General features: G+C 50.2%; 1 protein-coding gene across 1 annotated transcript in view; it reads left to right on the top strand.

The window, feature by feature from the left end:
• The window catches only part of Spns2 (sphingolipid transporter 2), a 37,299-nt gene that overhangs the window by 18,762 nt on the left and 3,189 nt on the right, over positions 1-15,348 (top strand). Inside the window, exons 3-9 of the mRNA XM_027426825.2 lie at positions 6,616-6,752; positions 11,003-11,154; positions 11,362-11,428; positions 12,754-12,896; positions 13,139-13,291; positions 13,383-13,572; positions 13,702-13,767. Of these exons, the coding sequence (XP_027282626.1) occupies positions 6,616-6,752; positions 11,003-11,154; positions 11,362-11,428; positions 12,754-12,896; positions 13,139-13,291; positions 13,383-13,572; positions 13,702-13,767 (908 nt within the window). The remainder of the gene's footprint in view (positions 1-6,615; positions 6,753-11,002; positions 11,155-11,361; positions 11,429-12,753; positions 12,897-13,138; positions 13,292-13,382; positions 13,573-13,701; positions 13,768-15,348) is intronic.

The raw sequence follows: 15,348 nt of genomic DNA, 5'->3' as shown, positions 1-15,348 counted from the left end.
ATAATTAGCATGGTAACTCACATCTGAAATCCCAAGCCCTTAAGAGACTGGGGCAAGAGGCTTACTATGAGTTTTGGACTAGCCTAGGCTACGGAACAAATCCCAGGACAGCCTGAGCTAGACTGAGACCCTGTCTCAAGAAAACAAACAAAAGCCCTAGGAATGCTTAGTTTGCAAAGTTCAGAGGAAGAAATATATATATATATATATATATATATATATATATATATATATATATATCACCCAATGAAAAGATAACAGGAAGATGTTTAACTTACCTGAAACTACTAGAAGTAAAAAAAAAAATTAAAAGTGTAAAATAAGGTGACAATGAGATGAGTTAATGAGCAATCTAGTCCCAGTTGAAGAAAAAAACAAATTAGAAGATGGATCTGAGGGAATCAGTGTCAATGTAACACAGGGGAGGGACAGTGGGTGTGATGCTTGTTTGTGATGGAACCTGGTCTTTATGACCTGTGATTGGTCATAGCTTCAGTATGGGGAGAATGGAAGAAGAGGAGGCAGAAGAATCAGTATGACATTCCTGTGAAGGCCTTGAAGGCTGGGCTAAGGTTCCTGGGTTTGTCTTGGAGTAGTAGGGAGCCAGAGAAGACTTGGCAGTCCCTGTAGTTGCATGCATCAATGTATTCACACTGCTGCCCAGCGCAGGAATGGATGGCAGAGGAGGCTGGAGGCTGCTCAGGGCTTGAATTTGTGGGGCCACAGGAAGTGCCAGGATTGGGTAGATTTGGAGGAAGAACTGGCTCAAACTGAAACCAGACAATGTCTTGCTCCTCTCCCATCTTGATCAGCCCAGCAACATGCTCTGCTTCAGTAGACTCAGGTTCCACAGGCAAAGCTAGGCATCCCCTCAGCTACCATCCCTGGGTCTGCTTCCAAAGGAGGCCCAAGAAGCCACCCACCTTTGACTGGAGCGGCCAGCGCAGGCTTTCTGTCCAAAGTAGAGTATAAAGAGAGCAGTGGTGGGTTCTTCCTGCCTGCGGGCTGAATGTAAAGGAATCCCAGATGCCACCAGTGGAGCCATGTGTGTCCCGTGTCTACCCCATCGGCTAGGGTGGCCTGGGCTGTGCCTGGATGGCAGAGGCTGCCCACATCTGTCTGAGCATCCTCCCTGCCCACAGGATGTGGAGGGTTCTGTGTCTTCTTGAAATAGCAACCAGCTGGAATTTGGACTTGGGAAACAGCCCTGGTTCAGCCAGGCCAGGCAGGGGCAGGAGATAGAGTGCATGGCCACAGAACTCCCCTAGCAACCACCTTGGCATCTCCTACTCTGATGCCACTTTCTCTGGTCAGGCAGGTCCCATGTATAGTGAGAGTGGTATCTCCTACCATGGATAGGGCTACAGCTGTGGTTGCCTGTTAGCATGTAGACTCCCTGTGAGGCTTGCTCCCACCTTCTGAATGTTGTTAGCACTCTGAGCCTTGTGTCAGCCACAGGAGGTAGATGACACCTCAGACATGTCATTGAGCCAGCCATCTGTTTTATTTTTCTTTTGTGGTACTGGGAATCAAACCCAGTACCTAACACTTGCTAGGGAAGTGCTCCACCACTGAGCTGTATCCTAAGCACTTTTCATTTTACTTTGAAACAAAGTCTTGCTATGTAATCCCAGGCTGGCCTAGAACCAGCTATATAGCTCAAATTGGTCTCAAACATGTAATCCTCCTGCTTCAGTCTCTTGAGTGCTAGGGTTACATGAATCATCCATGATGCCTGGCACCCCTTTCCCCTCCACACCCCTCCCACTCCCAGGCTCCCTTCCATTTTTTTCTGATGGCCTTGAGCCAGCTCTGCGAAGGAGAGAGAGTGAAGCTTGGCGCCTGAGTTCCGATACTAAGCTAGACTCCTCCCATCAGCAGTAGCCCAGTTACCCTGCCCCCTCTGCCTGGCTCCTTGCCCTACAGCTCCATTGTCCGAGACCTGTGGGCTCAGCAAGCGTGAGCTGAGTGAGGTCTTCCCCACACCCTGGCCACAGGATGTCCTCGTGTATGCGGGAACTGCCGGGAAAGCCACTGTGTCTACATTGAGGTTGGGGGTGGGGCAGCCGCCTGGTCTGAAAGCTCTTCTCCCACAAAGACCATGGGGCAGGGGTGGAAGGCACAGGAAGCTTCTAGCTGTTGCTGGTCTTTATTTCCAGCAGAGCAGCCTGCTGGCTTTGAAAGCCTCTCAGTGCCCATTGTTCCCGTGGGATATAGTTCACTGTCCAGGCCTTTGCCTGGACTGTTCCTCCAGTCTCTATCCTGACAGGGCACAAGGCCTGCCGCTGGCCAGTGATGTTTCTGAGGACTAGGAGGAGCCTAAGGGATGAGGCTGCAAAGATGACCCACACATTCCTGACCCTGGATTCCTTTGTTCCTAAGGGGAAGGCACTGAAGCCCATGCTGGTCTTGCTATGTCATTCAGAGTGTGTTCCTCTATCCCGTGGGACCTCAGTGGTCCCAGCTGTAATGTGGGTACAGAAAAGTAGAGCTCAAGATTTCTGATGGAGTTGAGCTTGAGGGAGTGGCAGGCTAGACTGGCAGTGGGAACAGGTGCACTGCTGCTTTACAGGAGCCTACTCAGCCCCTGTGTTCCTGCCCACCGCATGAGCAAAAAATCAGCGGTGGGAGAGCCAGAAGACTGCCCTGTTGAAGACAGTGTGATATGGCTAAGGCCTGGCTGCTTGCTTCAGGTTCCTTTAGTCACCCAATGGGAACTTTTCCAAGTGCTCCTCCTCACAAAGGTGGGTGAGACCATGCTATGGCTCAGAATGCAAGCCCAGTCCTGATGTCTAGGGACCCTCTGTGTCCTTCTCATACTACAGTCTGACCCATCTCCTGCTGTCCCACTACACCCTGATCGTTCTCTGACCTCAGGGGTTTCTGTGGGGACTATCTCCTTCCTAGTCTGGCAGCAAGTGATGTGATTTAGAGCAAGGGCTTTAGAGTCAGCTAAACTGAGGTTTAATTCTGGTTCAGCCACACACTTGCCATGTGACATCACTTCTTTCAGCCGTGCTGTCTCCTCTGTAAAATGACGTTAATAGCAAGAATCTGACTGAGATGATGAATGCATATGCTGAGAGTGTGTCCAAGGCCTGGCCTGTAATAAGTGATCCATCAATGACAATGGCAGGCATTATCAATAATAAGTGTCATGCTTCGTTAACTATCAGACAATATGATTAGAAGACTTGAAATTTACATATAATATAAAGTTTATACATATATATATATATGTACACACACACACACACACACACACACACACACACACACACACACACACACGAAGTGTTATCCTTATCCTCATGGTGAATACTAAGCATGTTTTATTGCCTGCTTTGACATCACCAGGATTTGATGCTCCTTGCTGGTTCCCAGGCTTTAAATACTTAGAGCTGTGCAATTCATGGATAGAACTGCACTTTGGCCAGACAAGAGCCGTGTCCTACTCTGATTTTCTCTGCCCACTCCCCACCCAGCTCAGACAGGCATACAGAAGGCAGTTGTTCCTCTTCCCCAAACACGCATAAGCTCCTTGCCACTAAGCTTTTCCTTGTCCACATTCTGATCTGATCTTGGGCAGGTCTTGGGAGGCGGGACTGACAAGAAAGCATTCTTTCTGTAGATGTAAGGAAATAATATTGGCCCTGGCTAATGTAAACAAGAGCCTTGTTGACCCAGGGAGGCAGGGCGTGAAGCACCTTCCCCCGCACTGCCTCATCCAATACTCAAGCCACCCAGAGCAGCAGCTATTTTTATCTTCATTTTACAGATGAGGAAGTTGGCGTGGAGAGCTGGCTCAGACTGGCTCATGAGAGTTGATTGTTAAATTTTTAGGAATTGTGTGAGCTTCTTGTTAGACAGAGCCATTGTTCAGAACTAAATTATATAAACTTACAACTGAGTGATTTGTATTAAAAGAAGCTGATAAATGCTCAGAAGCCATCACTTCCTAATTACTACTACATCAGACTATTGCCAGTATGCTTGAGGTGAACTCCTTGTAACTGAATGGTGGGGAACGCCTGTGATTGGGAAGGTACTGAGCTCTGAGCTTCATATATACTTGGTGGCTTGGCCCCAGGGAGTGTTTGTACTATGGAGATGTACAATCTCCAGGCATCATGGGGCCCCTCCTCTGCCCCCTTCTAGAGAACCTGTTTTTACACATTTATCAGTTCATCTATGAAGCTGGGACGTAGATGTGACCTGGCAAAGGGTCTAGCTCAGAAGGTGCAGATCTAAGCTTGAACCCTGGACAGTGTGTCTGAGGCACATGACTGATTCTGCTCAAGGCCTAAATTACAGACCTGAATTACCAGGTCCTCTGTCCTGTGTTTTCAAGTTCAGCAGAGAGAAGGATCTTTCATGTTCCTCCACAGCTCACTTTGCCCTGCTCACGTCCCTCCTCTCTTCATTACTCCTTCTTCCTAAATGCTGCACACACACCCCCTCTGCCAGGGGCTACTAAGCCAGCACACATGAGACCAGCAGGCAGAGGCCAGTGTTGTCTGGCTATCTGCATGCTGGTGGTGGGACTGCCTTCCGTGGAACAGAGGGGACTGCCTGCCTTGTGGTGTGGTTGACCCCTACCTGCCTTACCTGAGCCTCTTTATCTCACCTGGAATGCAAAGCCCCTCCCACCACTAACAGTGGTATTCTCTGCAAGTCCCACAAGATTTTATACTGTGTTCTTGTCCTTAGTCATTAATTCTTTGCTCTGTACCCTTCTGACTTTGACATGGAGGATCCCACTCCATCTGGCCTCTCAACCTTGTCCTCCACCCCTCCCCACTCCATCCTTTTGCTGCAGACACTCTGGTCTCTTTCCTGCCCCACAGACATGCTAAGTGCACTCCTGCCTGCTCTCCCCAGTATTTCTGTAAATGTTTCCTTGCCTCCTGCAGGCCTTTGCTAAGGCGAAACTTCCCAGACTGTAATCTGTCCCTTCCCTTTGATCCTCCCTAGTATTTCTCACCATCTTACACAGCTTATTAGTCATTACTGCTATTGTGTTATCTATGTGTTTTTCTTCCTTAGAATGTAAGTCCTAAGCAGGCAGGAATCTTGTGTTCATTCACTCATGAATCCCAGATACCTAATGTTAGTATGTTGTAGATGTCCTGTCTTAGTTACTGTTCTGTTGCTGTGGAGAGACACCATGACCAAGGTGACTTATAAAAGTGTGGTGGTTTGAATGAGGATGACCCCACAGGCTCATGGACTTGAGTGCTTGGTTCCCAGTTGGCTGTTTAGGAAGAATTAAGAGGCGTGGCTTTGGAGGAGGTGTGCCGTGGGGGTGGGCCTTGAGGGTTCAAAAGCTTACAGCATCCCCTTTAGCTCCCTCTCTGCCTCCAACCTTTGGATAAGATGTAAGCTCTCAGTTACTGCTCCAGCATCATGCCTGCCTGCCTGCTGCCACATTCCCCACCATGATGGCCATGAACTCACCCTCTAAAACTGTAAGGAAGTCCCCAGTTTCCTTTATAATTTACCTTTGTCACAGTGTCTCTTTATAGCATTAGGACAGTAACTTAGACATGTTCCTCCCCCTACTTTCTAAATGGATAACTACATGCGTGCATCAGTGAATAAGTGAGTGGCAAGGTTTCCTGTGTTCAGGAGAGCCTCTACAGCCTGCTGGGAGTAAAGGTGGCTGAGCCACCTGGCAGAGGGTAAGACCTGGAGTTCCAGGCTCAAGTTTGCCCTGATTTGCTGCATGACCTTAGGGTATCAGATCCCTTGCCTTCTCTGAATCTCTCTTTCTCTTAAGTGCTTGTAAAGGGTTTTTCTTTATTATTTTATGTATATGAATGTTTTTGTATACGTGCAAGTACTGCATGCGTGTTTGGTGACTGCAAAGGTCAGAAGAGGACATCAAATTCCCTTTTAACTGGAGTTACAGATAGTTGTGAGCTGCCATGCAGGTGCTGGGAACTGAACCTGAGTCTTCTGCAAGAACAAAAATTGCTCTTAACATCTGAGCCATCTCTCCGGCCCCTTTCTCAGATATAATATAGAAAGCAATGCAGGCCAGGCGCAGTGGTGCACACTTTTAATCCCATCAGTTGGGAGGCAGAGGCAGGAAGAACTCTGTGAGTTTGAGGCCAGCCTGGTTTTCATAGCATGCTCCATGCCAGCCAGGGCTTGTCTTAAAACAATATGGGCTGGGGATGTAGCTCAGTTGGTAGAGTGCTTACTTGTCATACATGAAGCCCTGGGTTTGATCCCCAACAGCACATAAACTCAGACTCAGTGGCTAGGCATTTCTACCTGTGGGGCCTTGGCAAGTCACTTTCCCTCTGAATCTCAACCTCATCTATGAGATGGGAAGCTCCTGGAGGTGTTATGGTAAGCTTTGGGCTGTCACTCTGTGTGACTGAGTATTCCAAGGCTCACAGGACATAGAATAAGCCGGTGGTGATAGAAGAGATAGAGCCCCATATTCCCTAATCCCATGCATCCCCCTGCCTGCTCTGTGTACCAGGTGCTGAAGTTGTCTTCCCAAAGCTGCTTCCTCTGTCTGGATCCAGGCTCAGCTGTGTCTCATTGCACTTGGCCTTAGCCAGGACGTGCACACCCTCCAGTTCTCCTCTCTTCTTTCCACAGTGTTCATCTGCAGCTTCATGGTGGCTGCCCCCATCTTCGGCTACCTGGGTGACCGATTCAATAGGAAGGTGATCCTCAGCTGTGGTATCTTCTTCTGGTCAGCCGTCACCTTCTCTAGCTCTTTCATCCCTCAGCAGGTGAGGTCCCCATGGTTCTCCTGCTTCCCCCTCCCCCTGCCTTGTCCAGTGTACAGGTCCCTCAAGGAGGGCTGGTCTGTGCTGTAGTCTGAGGCCTGCTCCTGAGCTCCATCCCCAAGGCAAAGCCATAGCAGGTATCTTTGGGTTCAATTATAAACCAGCCCTGCAGACAGGGTCTCCTCTGTACTGACCTGAACTAAGAGGCTTGCAGCCCTGCGTGGCAACTTGACTCTCTGAGCAGCCTCTAGCTTGGCAGGATGTCAGGAACAGGGAATAAGTCTGCCCTACGTATAAGGGCCTTGGCCTCCTGTCCTACTCCCCCTCCCCCCACCCCTGCAAGTTCCCTTGCTGTGCAAACCTAGTCTAGTCTCCGAATCTCTCTGTTTCTGGCTCACTTAGCTCTTTGATGACCAGTCATCTCCTTGAATCCAAGTCCCAGAACAGCAAGTGGCAATTCAACATCAAGGTGTTTCTTTTAAGAAATGCCCTTGGCAAAAGAAAGAAAGAAAGAAAGAAAGAAAGAAAGAAAGAAAGAAAGAAGAAATACCCTTGGCTTTCACAGTCCTGGGTTTGAATATCCCAACTTTGTGACCTGGAGAAATGTTTTTCACCTCTCTGAGCCTCAGTTTCCTCATTGTTAAAATGGGAATAATCCTACTCGGGCTGATCCTCTGTGAGAGGCAACTGAGTTGATGCACATCCAGCTGTGTAGCATGGGCAGTGTCCAGCAAATCCTCTTTTCTGTTCGTTCTTTCCAAGAAGGCCTGTGTGGTCTCATGAGGGCAGTGAGCTTCTCATGGCTAGGATTAGTCAGCCATGTGATAGTCTCTGTGGGGATCGATGGAGGAAGAACCAACACCTCAAGAGCTTTCTGTCTGTCCCTGTCCCTGAGAGATGGGGGTGGGAAGATGTGACAGGAGCATCAGGCTCATAGCCTTCAAATTATGGAAAGTGCTGAACACTGAAGAGGAACTGGCCCTTGTGGTCCATAGGTTCTAAGAAGGCTTCCTGGAGGAGGTGACACATGAATCTAGCAGACATGACTGAGAAGCCAGGATTTATGGTGAAGCTGGCACAGGCAGGGGGCCATACCCAAAAATGCAGAGATAGTGGATTGTGTTGAGAGAAAGAGAAGGGTGTTGTGGCTGGAAAGGAAAGCAGAGACCAGGTCAAGGAAGGTCTTGCGTGCCTGGCATGAGGCACAGTCCTTCTTCCTATAGCAGCTCTGAGCCCTGGAAGAGTCTGAAGGACAGGGATGAGCCAGATGCTGACTGGTGGACCACACAGGTGTGCAGGAGCTGACTTTGCTTCAGGGAGGTGGGTCAGGTCCAAGGCAATTCCAGGCCCAGTGCAGGATGGGGCCTGATGGTCACCATAGAAACAAAAAGACCAAGCTAGGAGCCTTCAGAGCCCTCTGTGCCTTGCCGTGCCCCTGACTGGGCCCCTGGGGCTGCTTCTGGGACTGATCAATGAATAAGTCTAGGCCTTGATCCTTCTGTATAAGGGAGAAGAGACAAGAGTCAAAGAGAGAAACAAACAGACCACTTTCAATTGCTTTGTGCACTCATTGTGATCACCATTCAAGCCCCACAGGGGCTTTTGGGGGGACATTGGCAATGTGATTTTAAAGTTAATTTGGCAGAGAAAATGTTCCAAACAGCCAAGAACAATGTAAAAGATAACAGTGAATGGGGTTTGCCCTATCAGTTGTCAAAACAATGGCCATTCTGACTAAAGGAGCCAAGGGACAGACTAAGCGATGGTAGATCTATGAAGCAAGGCCCCAAGGAGTGGGGAGCCAGTGCTGGCTGAAGGCACATCTCTCACCAGTAGCTCAGGGGGAAAGGGTACTATGTCAACCACTGGGCAGAATAAACTACGAATGGGGAAGTGAAAACCAAAGCAAGACTGAGAGACCTAAACTATAAACAAACAAGAGAAAGACAATAATGTAGGAAAATAAGCAAACGGTTGTCAAGGCATTCCAGAACATGACCAATGGCCAATGAATGGAGGAAGAGATACCTCAGCCTCCAGAGGAATCAGAGAAATGCAAAACAAAACAACAATCCATCAGATTGGCAACAATTAAAAAGCACAGCTGTGGGGATCCCAGAGATGCCTAGATGTTGATGGGAGTTTAAATTGGTGGAACCTCTTTGGAGATCAGAATGGCAAGATACTGTAAATCTCTGCTGTGTCCCAGCTTCTGTCTGGAGGGACACAGCCTAGAAAAACTCCAGCATGTGGACAGACAAAGGTGAGGATCCTCCTGTGGTCAGGGAAGGCTGGAAAGATGGCTCAGTGGTTGAGAGTACTTACTGCTCTTCTAGAGGACCCAACTTTGGTTCTTAGCTCCCATATAGGGTGGTTCTCAACCACCTTTGACTCCAGCTCCAGGGGATCTAACTTCCTCTTCTGGACTCTGGCACTGCACACACACACACACACACACACACACACACACACACACACACACACAATTAAAAAATAAATATGTTAAAAAACAAAAGAAAGAAAGAGAGGCTGAAAAGATGGGTTGGTGGATAGGAGTGCTTCCTGTGAGGCCTCAGTTAGATCTCCAGCAACCTGTCTAAAAGCCAAGTGTGGTGGTGTGCTCTTGTAACCCCAGGGCCAGGGGAGTGAGGATGGCTGGCTCCTAGGAGCTAACTGTATAGCTACTTGGTGGGCTCCAGGTCCAGTGAGAGACCCTGTTTCTATGAATAAGATGGAGAGCAATAATAGAGGAAGATGCCCAGCATTAACTCCTGGCCTCTGTGTTCCTGCACACACTCATGCACATACTTCTTGTGCACGTGTGTGCACACACACAAACACACACACACAAAGAAAAGGAAGGAAGGAAGGAAGGAAGGAAGGAAGGAAGGAAGGAAGGAAGGAAACTATTCAAATGACCACCACTGGGCCAGCATAGATATTCTAGGTATATTCATACTGAGTGGCCAGTGGAAGAACGAGCTAGCTCAATGTCAGCCATCATGCATATATCTCAAAAGATAAGAAAGCAAGTAGTGGATTAAAGCAACTGGAGCAGCCCCCTTTCTGTCCACTTGTTGCAAACAGAGAGGACACTAAAATGCTGTTTCTTGGTACTTATGTGTGCAGCATAGGACAGACACAGCATCAACCTGGCTGACCCCTGTGTGGGGTGGGGACAGAGTCACTTTAGCATGCTAGAGTGCTGAACAGAACTGATGCCTCTCTCCAAATTGTTTCAAACATGAAATAGAAGAGGATATTTTTATACTTTGGGGCTGGAATAGTTTTTCTTGAACAAGGAATGGAGGAAAAAAAATCAAGATTTGACAGCATCAGATTAGACATCAGGAAGCCTGTGAATGGTGAAACCGAGTAAACAAAGAGGAGAGAAAGAAGGCTGAGAACAGTGGTGACACAGATGACAAGGGATGTATCCCTGTGGTGTAGAAAAAGCTAATATAAATCTATACAAAAAAGACAAGACAACAAAATAGAAAAATAAGGAAAGGCTGTGGGTGGTTGGTCTGCACAGAAAGAAATGCCAGGAACCAGGGAGAGTGAGACAAGGTCAAGGCAGGGTCAGCAGCTCCCAGCAGAGACAGCCAGGGGCCAGAGAGGTGGCAGGAGATGGCTGGAGAGAGACAATAGGGACAGCTGGATGTGGGCAATGCTGGCCGGATGGGTGGTAAGGTGGGGCAGGGAAACCATGGCCACACTGGGTTCTCTGGCCCCGGGCAGTTAGGGGCCAGAGGAAGGCAGGTCCACATCAAAGGGGTTGGACCACTGGCAGCTGGCATGGCCACACCCTTCCCCCCATGTTGGCCTTTGAAGTGTGCATCAAAGAGGGACTCAGAGCCTACTAGGCAACTGTGCCCACTCCCCATACACACTAGGTCTTCAATGTGATCAGGCTGTCTAGCCTCCATACTTGGGGGAGGGTACAGAGCAAAGGTGACTTTTGGATCCTGAAGTGAGGCCAGAGACACCAAGATGTCCCAAGAACATAGTCCCCAGTGCTTGTGGGGACACAGAACCTTGTCTTCTCCCAACCTGGAATTGATAAGTCCTAGTCAGATCCATCATTTTGAGGGGTATCCCAGGGTCTTATGTGGCCTGTGGCTGCTGAGGCTAATACTGGGCTCCATCCTCTCTCCTGGCTCCTGGACCCTGCCAGGCTAGGGTATAATGGGATAGGGATGAGCAAGCCTGGAAATGGCCTGTCCCCCAGCATTCTCTGTCCTCCTCCACAGTACTTCTGGTTGCTGGTCCTGTCCCGAGGGCTAGTAGGTATCGGTGAAGCCAGCTACTCCACCATAGCACCCACCATCATCGGCGACTTGTTTACCAAGAACACACGCACACTTATGCTATCAGTCTTCTATTTTGCCATCCCACTGGGCAGGTAAGTGTGGAGCACCATGACTTGTGGGAAGAGCGCCAAGGTCCCCTTGAACTCACCCAACCCTGAACTAAGCAGACATGGAGACAGGTAGCTAGCTGTAGAGAACTCCTGGACATGCTCTTCCACAGGCTCTCTGGGTGGGAGGCCCACAAGAACTTCCCACTCAGCCCAGTTGCTTGCTCTGATGTGTGTCTGTCTTCTCTGTAGCGGCCTAGGCTACATCACAGGTTCCAGTGTGAAGCAGGCAGCTGGAGACTGGCATTGGGCACTGCGGGTAAGGCCTAGATCCCCTCCTGTTTAGGCTCCCCATTCCAGCCTTTAGCCCCAGGGAGCAGCTCAGCCCAGAGACCAGGCTTTAACCTCCAGGCTTCCTCCCTCTCTAGCCTGGGCTCTGAGGTCTTGTCCCTCTAAATCAGTTCAGGTTGAGGGTGCCAGGGAGTTAGACAGTCCTGTCACCCTCAAAGCCTCAGTCCAGAATTGGAACCCTACCCCCAACTCCCAGGACTGGATAGGATGAGGATTCTCTCACCACATCAGGAAATTCCAGGTCCACAGCACAGCTTCCTGCTTCCAGCCCTGGCTCTGTTCTAGGGCGATGTTGGGACAAGATCTCTTTGTGGGGGCCCGTAGGGTCTGGAGCCACTTCCTGTTCTGTTGGAGGGTTGGGGCAAGTCACCAAGGCCCCAGGACAGTGCAATCGGAGGAAACAGAGATCCCCCGTCTCTCAGAGGAACGGAAGCTCAAGACAAAGTGTTTTTTCCTCAAAAGCAGGAAGGAAGCAGCCACCGTAGAATTCCATGATGGGGGGGGTGAGCCATAGGGTGGAGGGATTGCATGTAGAAGAGCTCCCCAGCCCACAACTCCCAGGCCTGGGAGAAGCAAACTTCTCTTTTCTTCTGGGCTGGTATTTGGTTCTGTGTAGAGAGAGGCCTGGAGCCTTGCAGGTTCCATTCTTACCATGAGGCTGGACACAGGGAAGACCCAAAATTCATATAGGACCCTGTAAAGAACAGGCCACCTGTCTGGCCAATCCCTACCTAATGTTCATATTCGAGGGACACACCTGGGAACGTTCCTAGCCCTAGGGGTTAGGCAAGTTGGCATATGGCTCTCTGCCCTTACAAATGAACTCTTCTACTCAAAGACATCATTCACTCTGCTTTTCTTCTACCTGTCTTTCTTTCCATCTACCCATTCAGCCAGCCACCCACCCGTTCACCTACTTGTCCATACATCCATGCATTTACCTACCCATCCTCTTGTTTTCCCCTCTCTTCATCTGTTGAGCCATCTCTCTCACTTCCTTCCCTTTTCCCTCTTCTCTATCCACCTCCCTTCCTGTCTTCCCTGAAGTCTGTCAGTCCTCCTTGAACATGTTTTCCTGCTTTGCCTTTGGTCTGGACTGTCCACTTTGAACCCCCTAACCCTTTCCCTGGCCTCATCCTCAGTGGCTTTGCTTGGCCTTTCTGTTACTCATCTGAGCAAATATAAGCCTAAGAAAATGGCTTGGAGCTCAGATAAGGAACAGTGGCTTGGGCCCTCCTGTGCAACACAGAAAGTCTATTTGGCATTCAAACGTTACATTTCCTGTCCTACCAGGTATCCCCTGTCCTGGGCATGATCACAGGAACTCTCATCCTCATCCTGGTCCCAGCCACTAAGAGAGGCCATGCTGATCAACTTGGGGGGCAGCTCAAAGCACGGACCTCATGGCTTCGAGACATGAAGGCTCTGATCCGAAAGTGAGTGCCACTGTGCAGGGTGTGGTAGGAGGAGGCCTAGAAGAGAGGCCCCAAGAGGTCCACCCACACTCACCTGCCATCTCCACTGCCTGTAGTGCTGAATGACATTTTGGCTTGAGAGTTTATTGTTCCTGCATCCTGAATCCTCACCTGGGCCAGTGAAAGAGCATTTATATCTGTGGGAGAATAGGCTGCCTCCTCCTGCTGCACCAACTCAGTGTCCCTCCCTGGATTCTTCCCAGCCGCAGCTATGTCTTCTCCTCCCTGGCCACATCTGCTGTGTCCTTCGCCACAGGGGCCCTGGGCATGTGGATTCCCCTCTACCTGCATCGTGCTCAAGTTGTACAAAAGACAGCAGAGACATGCAACAGCCCACCCTGTGGAGCCAAAGACAGGTAAAACCTGGACACAAGGGACTGGGTGTCTCAACCATGTCCCAACCATGATCTTATTCAAATCACACTCTACTGTCCTTTCTCCCCACAGCCTCATCTTTGGGGCCATTACCTGCTTTACTGGCTTTCTGGGCGTGGTCACAGGTGCGGGAGCCACTCGCTGGTGCCGCCTGCGGACTCAGCGCGCTGACCCATTGGTGTGTGCTGTGGGCATGCTGGGATCTGCCATCTTCATCTGCCTCATCTTTGTGGCTGCCAAGACCAGCATTGTGGGAGCTTATGTGAGTCCTTGCGAAGTTGGGGAAGATGGGCTAGAGATGTAGTCTGACTTGCTGGGTCCTCTATCCCCATAGGAAGGGTCCTGTGTCCCTGCCCAATGCCCCTCATGGTGCTCTCTTCTCTATGAATAGATCTGCATCTTTGTTGGGGAGACACTGCTGTTTTCTAACTGGGCCATCACTGCAGACATCCTCATGGTAAGCCCAAGACGTCCACAGCCACCTGCTGAATTTCACTGGGGAGGGTGGGCGAAGAGTAAGCATCAATTGTTGGTGGGAGAGGTGAACTCAGAGGCAAGGGGGGGGATCAGATGTGGATCAGATCTGGGAAGGGCCTGGAAATAGGACTGAGCATATAGATGTTGGAGTACAGGGCCAGGGTTGTCTCCAGTTTCCAGTTTGTGGCTAAGAGAGCAGGCAGATGTTGGGGTGCAGGGGCAGGGTTGTTTCTAGTTTCAGGTTTGTGGCTAAGAGGCTGGTGGTGCCAGGCTGGCACTGAGGTGGTGCTGCCTGCCAACACTCCTCCCCCAGGAGTTGAGTGTCCGTGCATTCTGCCTTGCCAGCTCAGGCTGGGTCCCAGGCGTGCCTGTCGAGTGCCTGCGGCTGGATGGACAGACAGAGGCTGTCTTTACGGTACTAACAATGGCCTCCAGACCAGCAGGCCAGAGACAAAGGGCTGTCTGAGCAGTCTGCTTGGGCTTGTGTTCCTGGGTGGGGACAGGAGAACAGGGGAGGGGCTATGGGCCTAGTGACTTGTATCTCTGAGTGAAGTGGGGGTGGGGATGGCAGGAGGACTGTGACTCCTGCACTTGGCCCTCAAGGGACCTCCTGATTAGGGTCAGAAGACTACAGAGGACTGGAGCTGGAGTGTGTAAGGCAGGGGAATAAATATCCTCTGGGTGTTTAGGGGCTGGTGTTTAGGTCAGGAGGCCAGAGTCTGGGGGCTTCTGTAGTCTGTCCATTTCTGGAAGCCTGCCTTGCTCCACCCTGCCTTGCTCAAGTACCTGTGTCTCCCGCCAGTGCCTTTGTTCTCTACCCATCCATGCACTGTGCTAAGTGCCTCAACAAGGGGCTGGGCAAGAACAAAGGCAGGGATCAGTAGCTACGTAACTGTGGCAAGACTGAATCAAGTGTCTTTGGTGCCGGGCAGCATGCCCTCCCCCGACAACCCCACCCCCAGCAACCCCTGAGGGCTGTTGGCAGGGTCTGGGTCCCAGGGAAATCATGTCCCAGTTTTATTAAGTGTCCCAGCTAAGTGACTAATTAGTGCTAGAAATTGGGCCATGCAATTTCCTTGGATCCAGATCCCTCCCTGTCACCTCACCACCAGCAGGTATTTTGAGGATGCTGCCTCCTCCCACTGTCCACAATGACAGGTGTCATGGACAGTGAGAGTAGCTGGAGCTCAGGGCAAGCTCCTAGTCTCACCTATCTATCTTCAAGCGGGGTCAGGGCCTGTTCTGTCTAGTTCAGGATGACCCAGGGCCCAGTGGCTCTTAGCTCCTGGTGTCAGGGTGCTTGAGTTCAAGTAAAGCTCTTTGGGGGGTAGGATTCTAGTTCATATCCTCTCCACCTCAGCCAACCTCACGCTTGCTAAGTCCTCACGGAAGGGAACAAGACTGATGTTTAGCTTATAGAAACGGAGGACGGGAAGCCTAGAGGCTAGAATCTTACATCCAGAGTTGCACAACTCCACACGTGATCCCTCAGAGATGAGGGTTCTCTCCAGAAGCATAGCATGTTGAGGTCAGCCTGGGGTAAGCAGTAAGGCCTTATCTT

Source organism: Cricetulus griseus, chromosome 7 (genome assembly GCF_003668045.3).
Source record: "Cricetulus griseus strain 17A/GY chromosome 7, alternate assembly CriGri-PICRH-1.0, whole genome shotgun sequence".
Taxonomy (NCBI): domain Eukaryota; kingdom Metazoa; phylum Chordata; class Mammalia; order Rodentia; family Cricetidae; genus Cricetulus; species Cricetulus griseus.
This window is presented reverse-complemented; position numbering and strand designations above follow the sequence as displayed.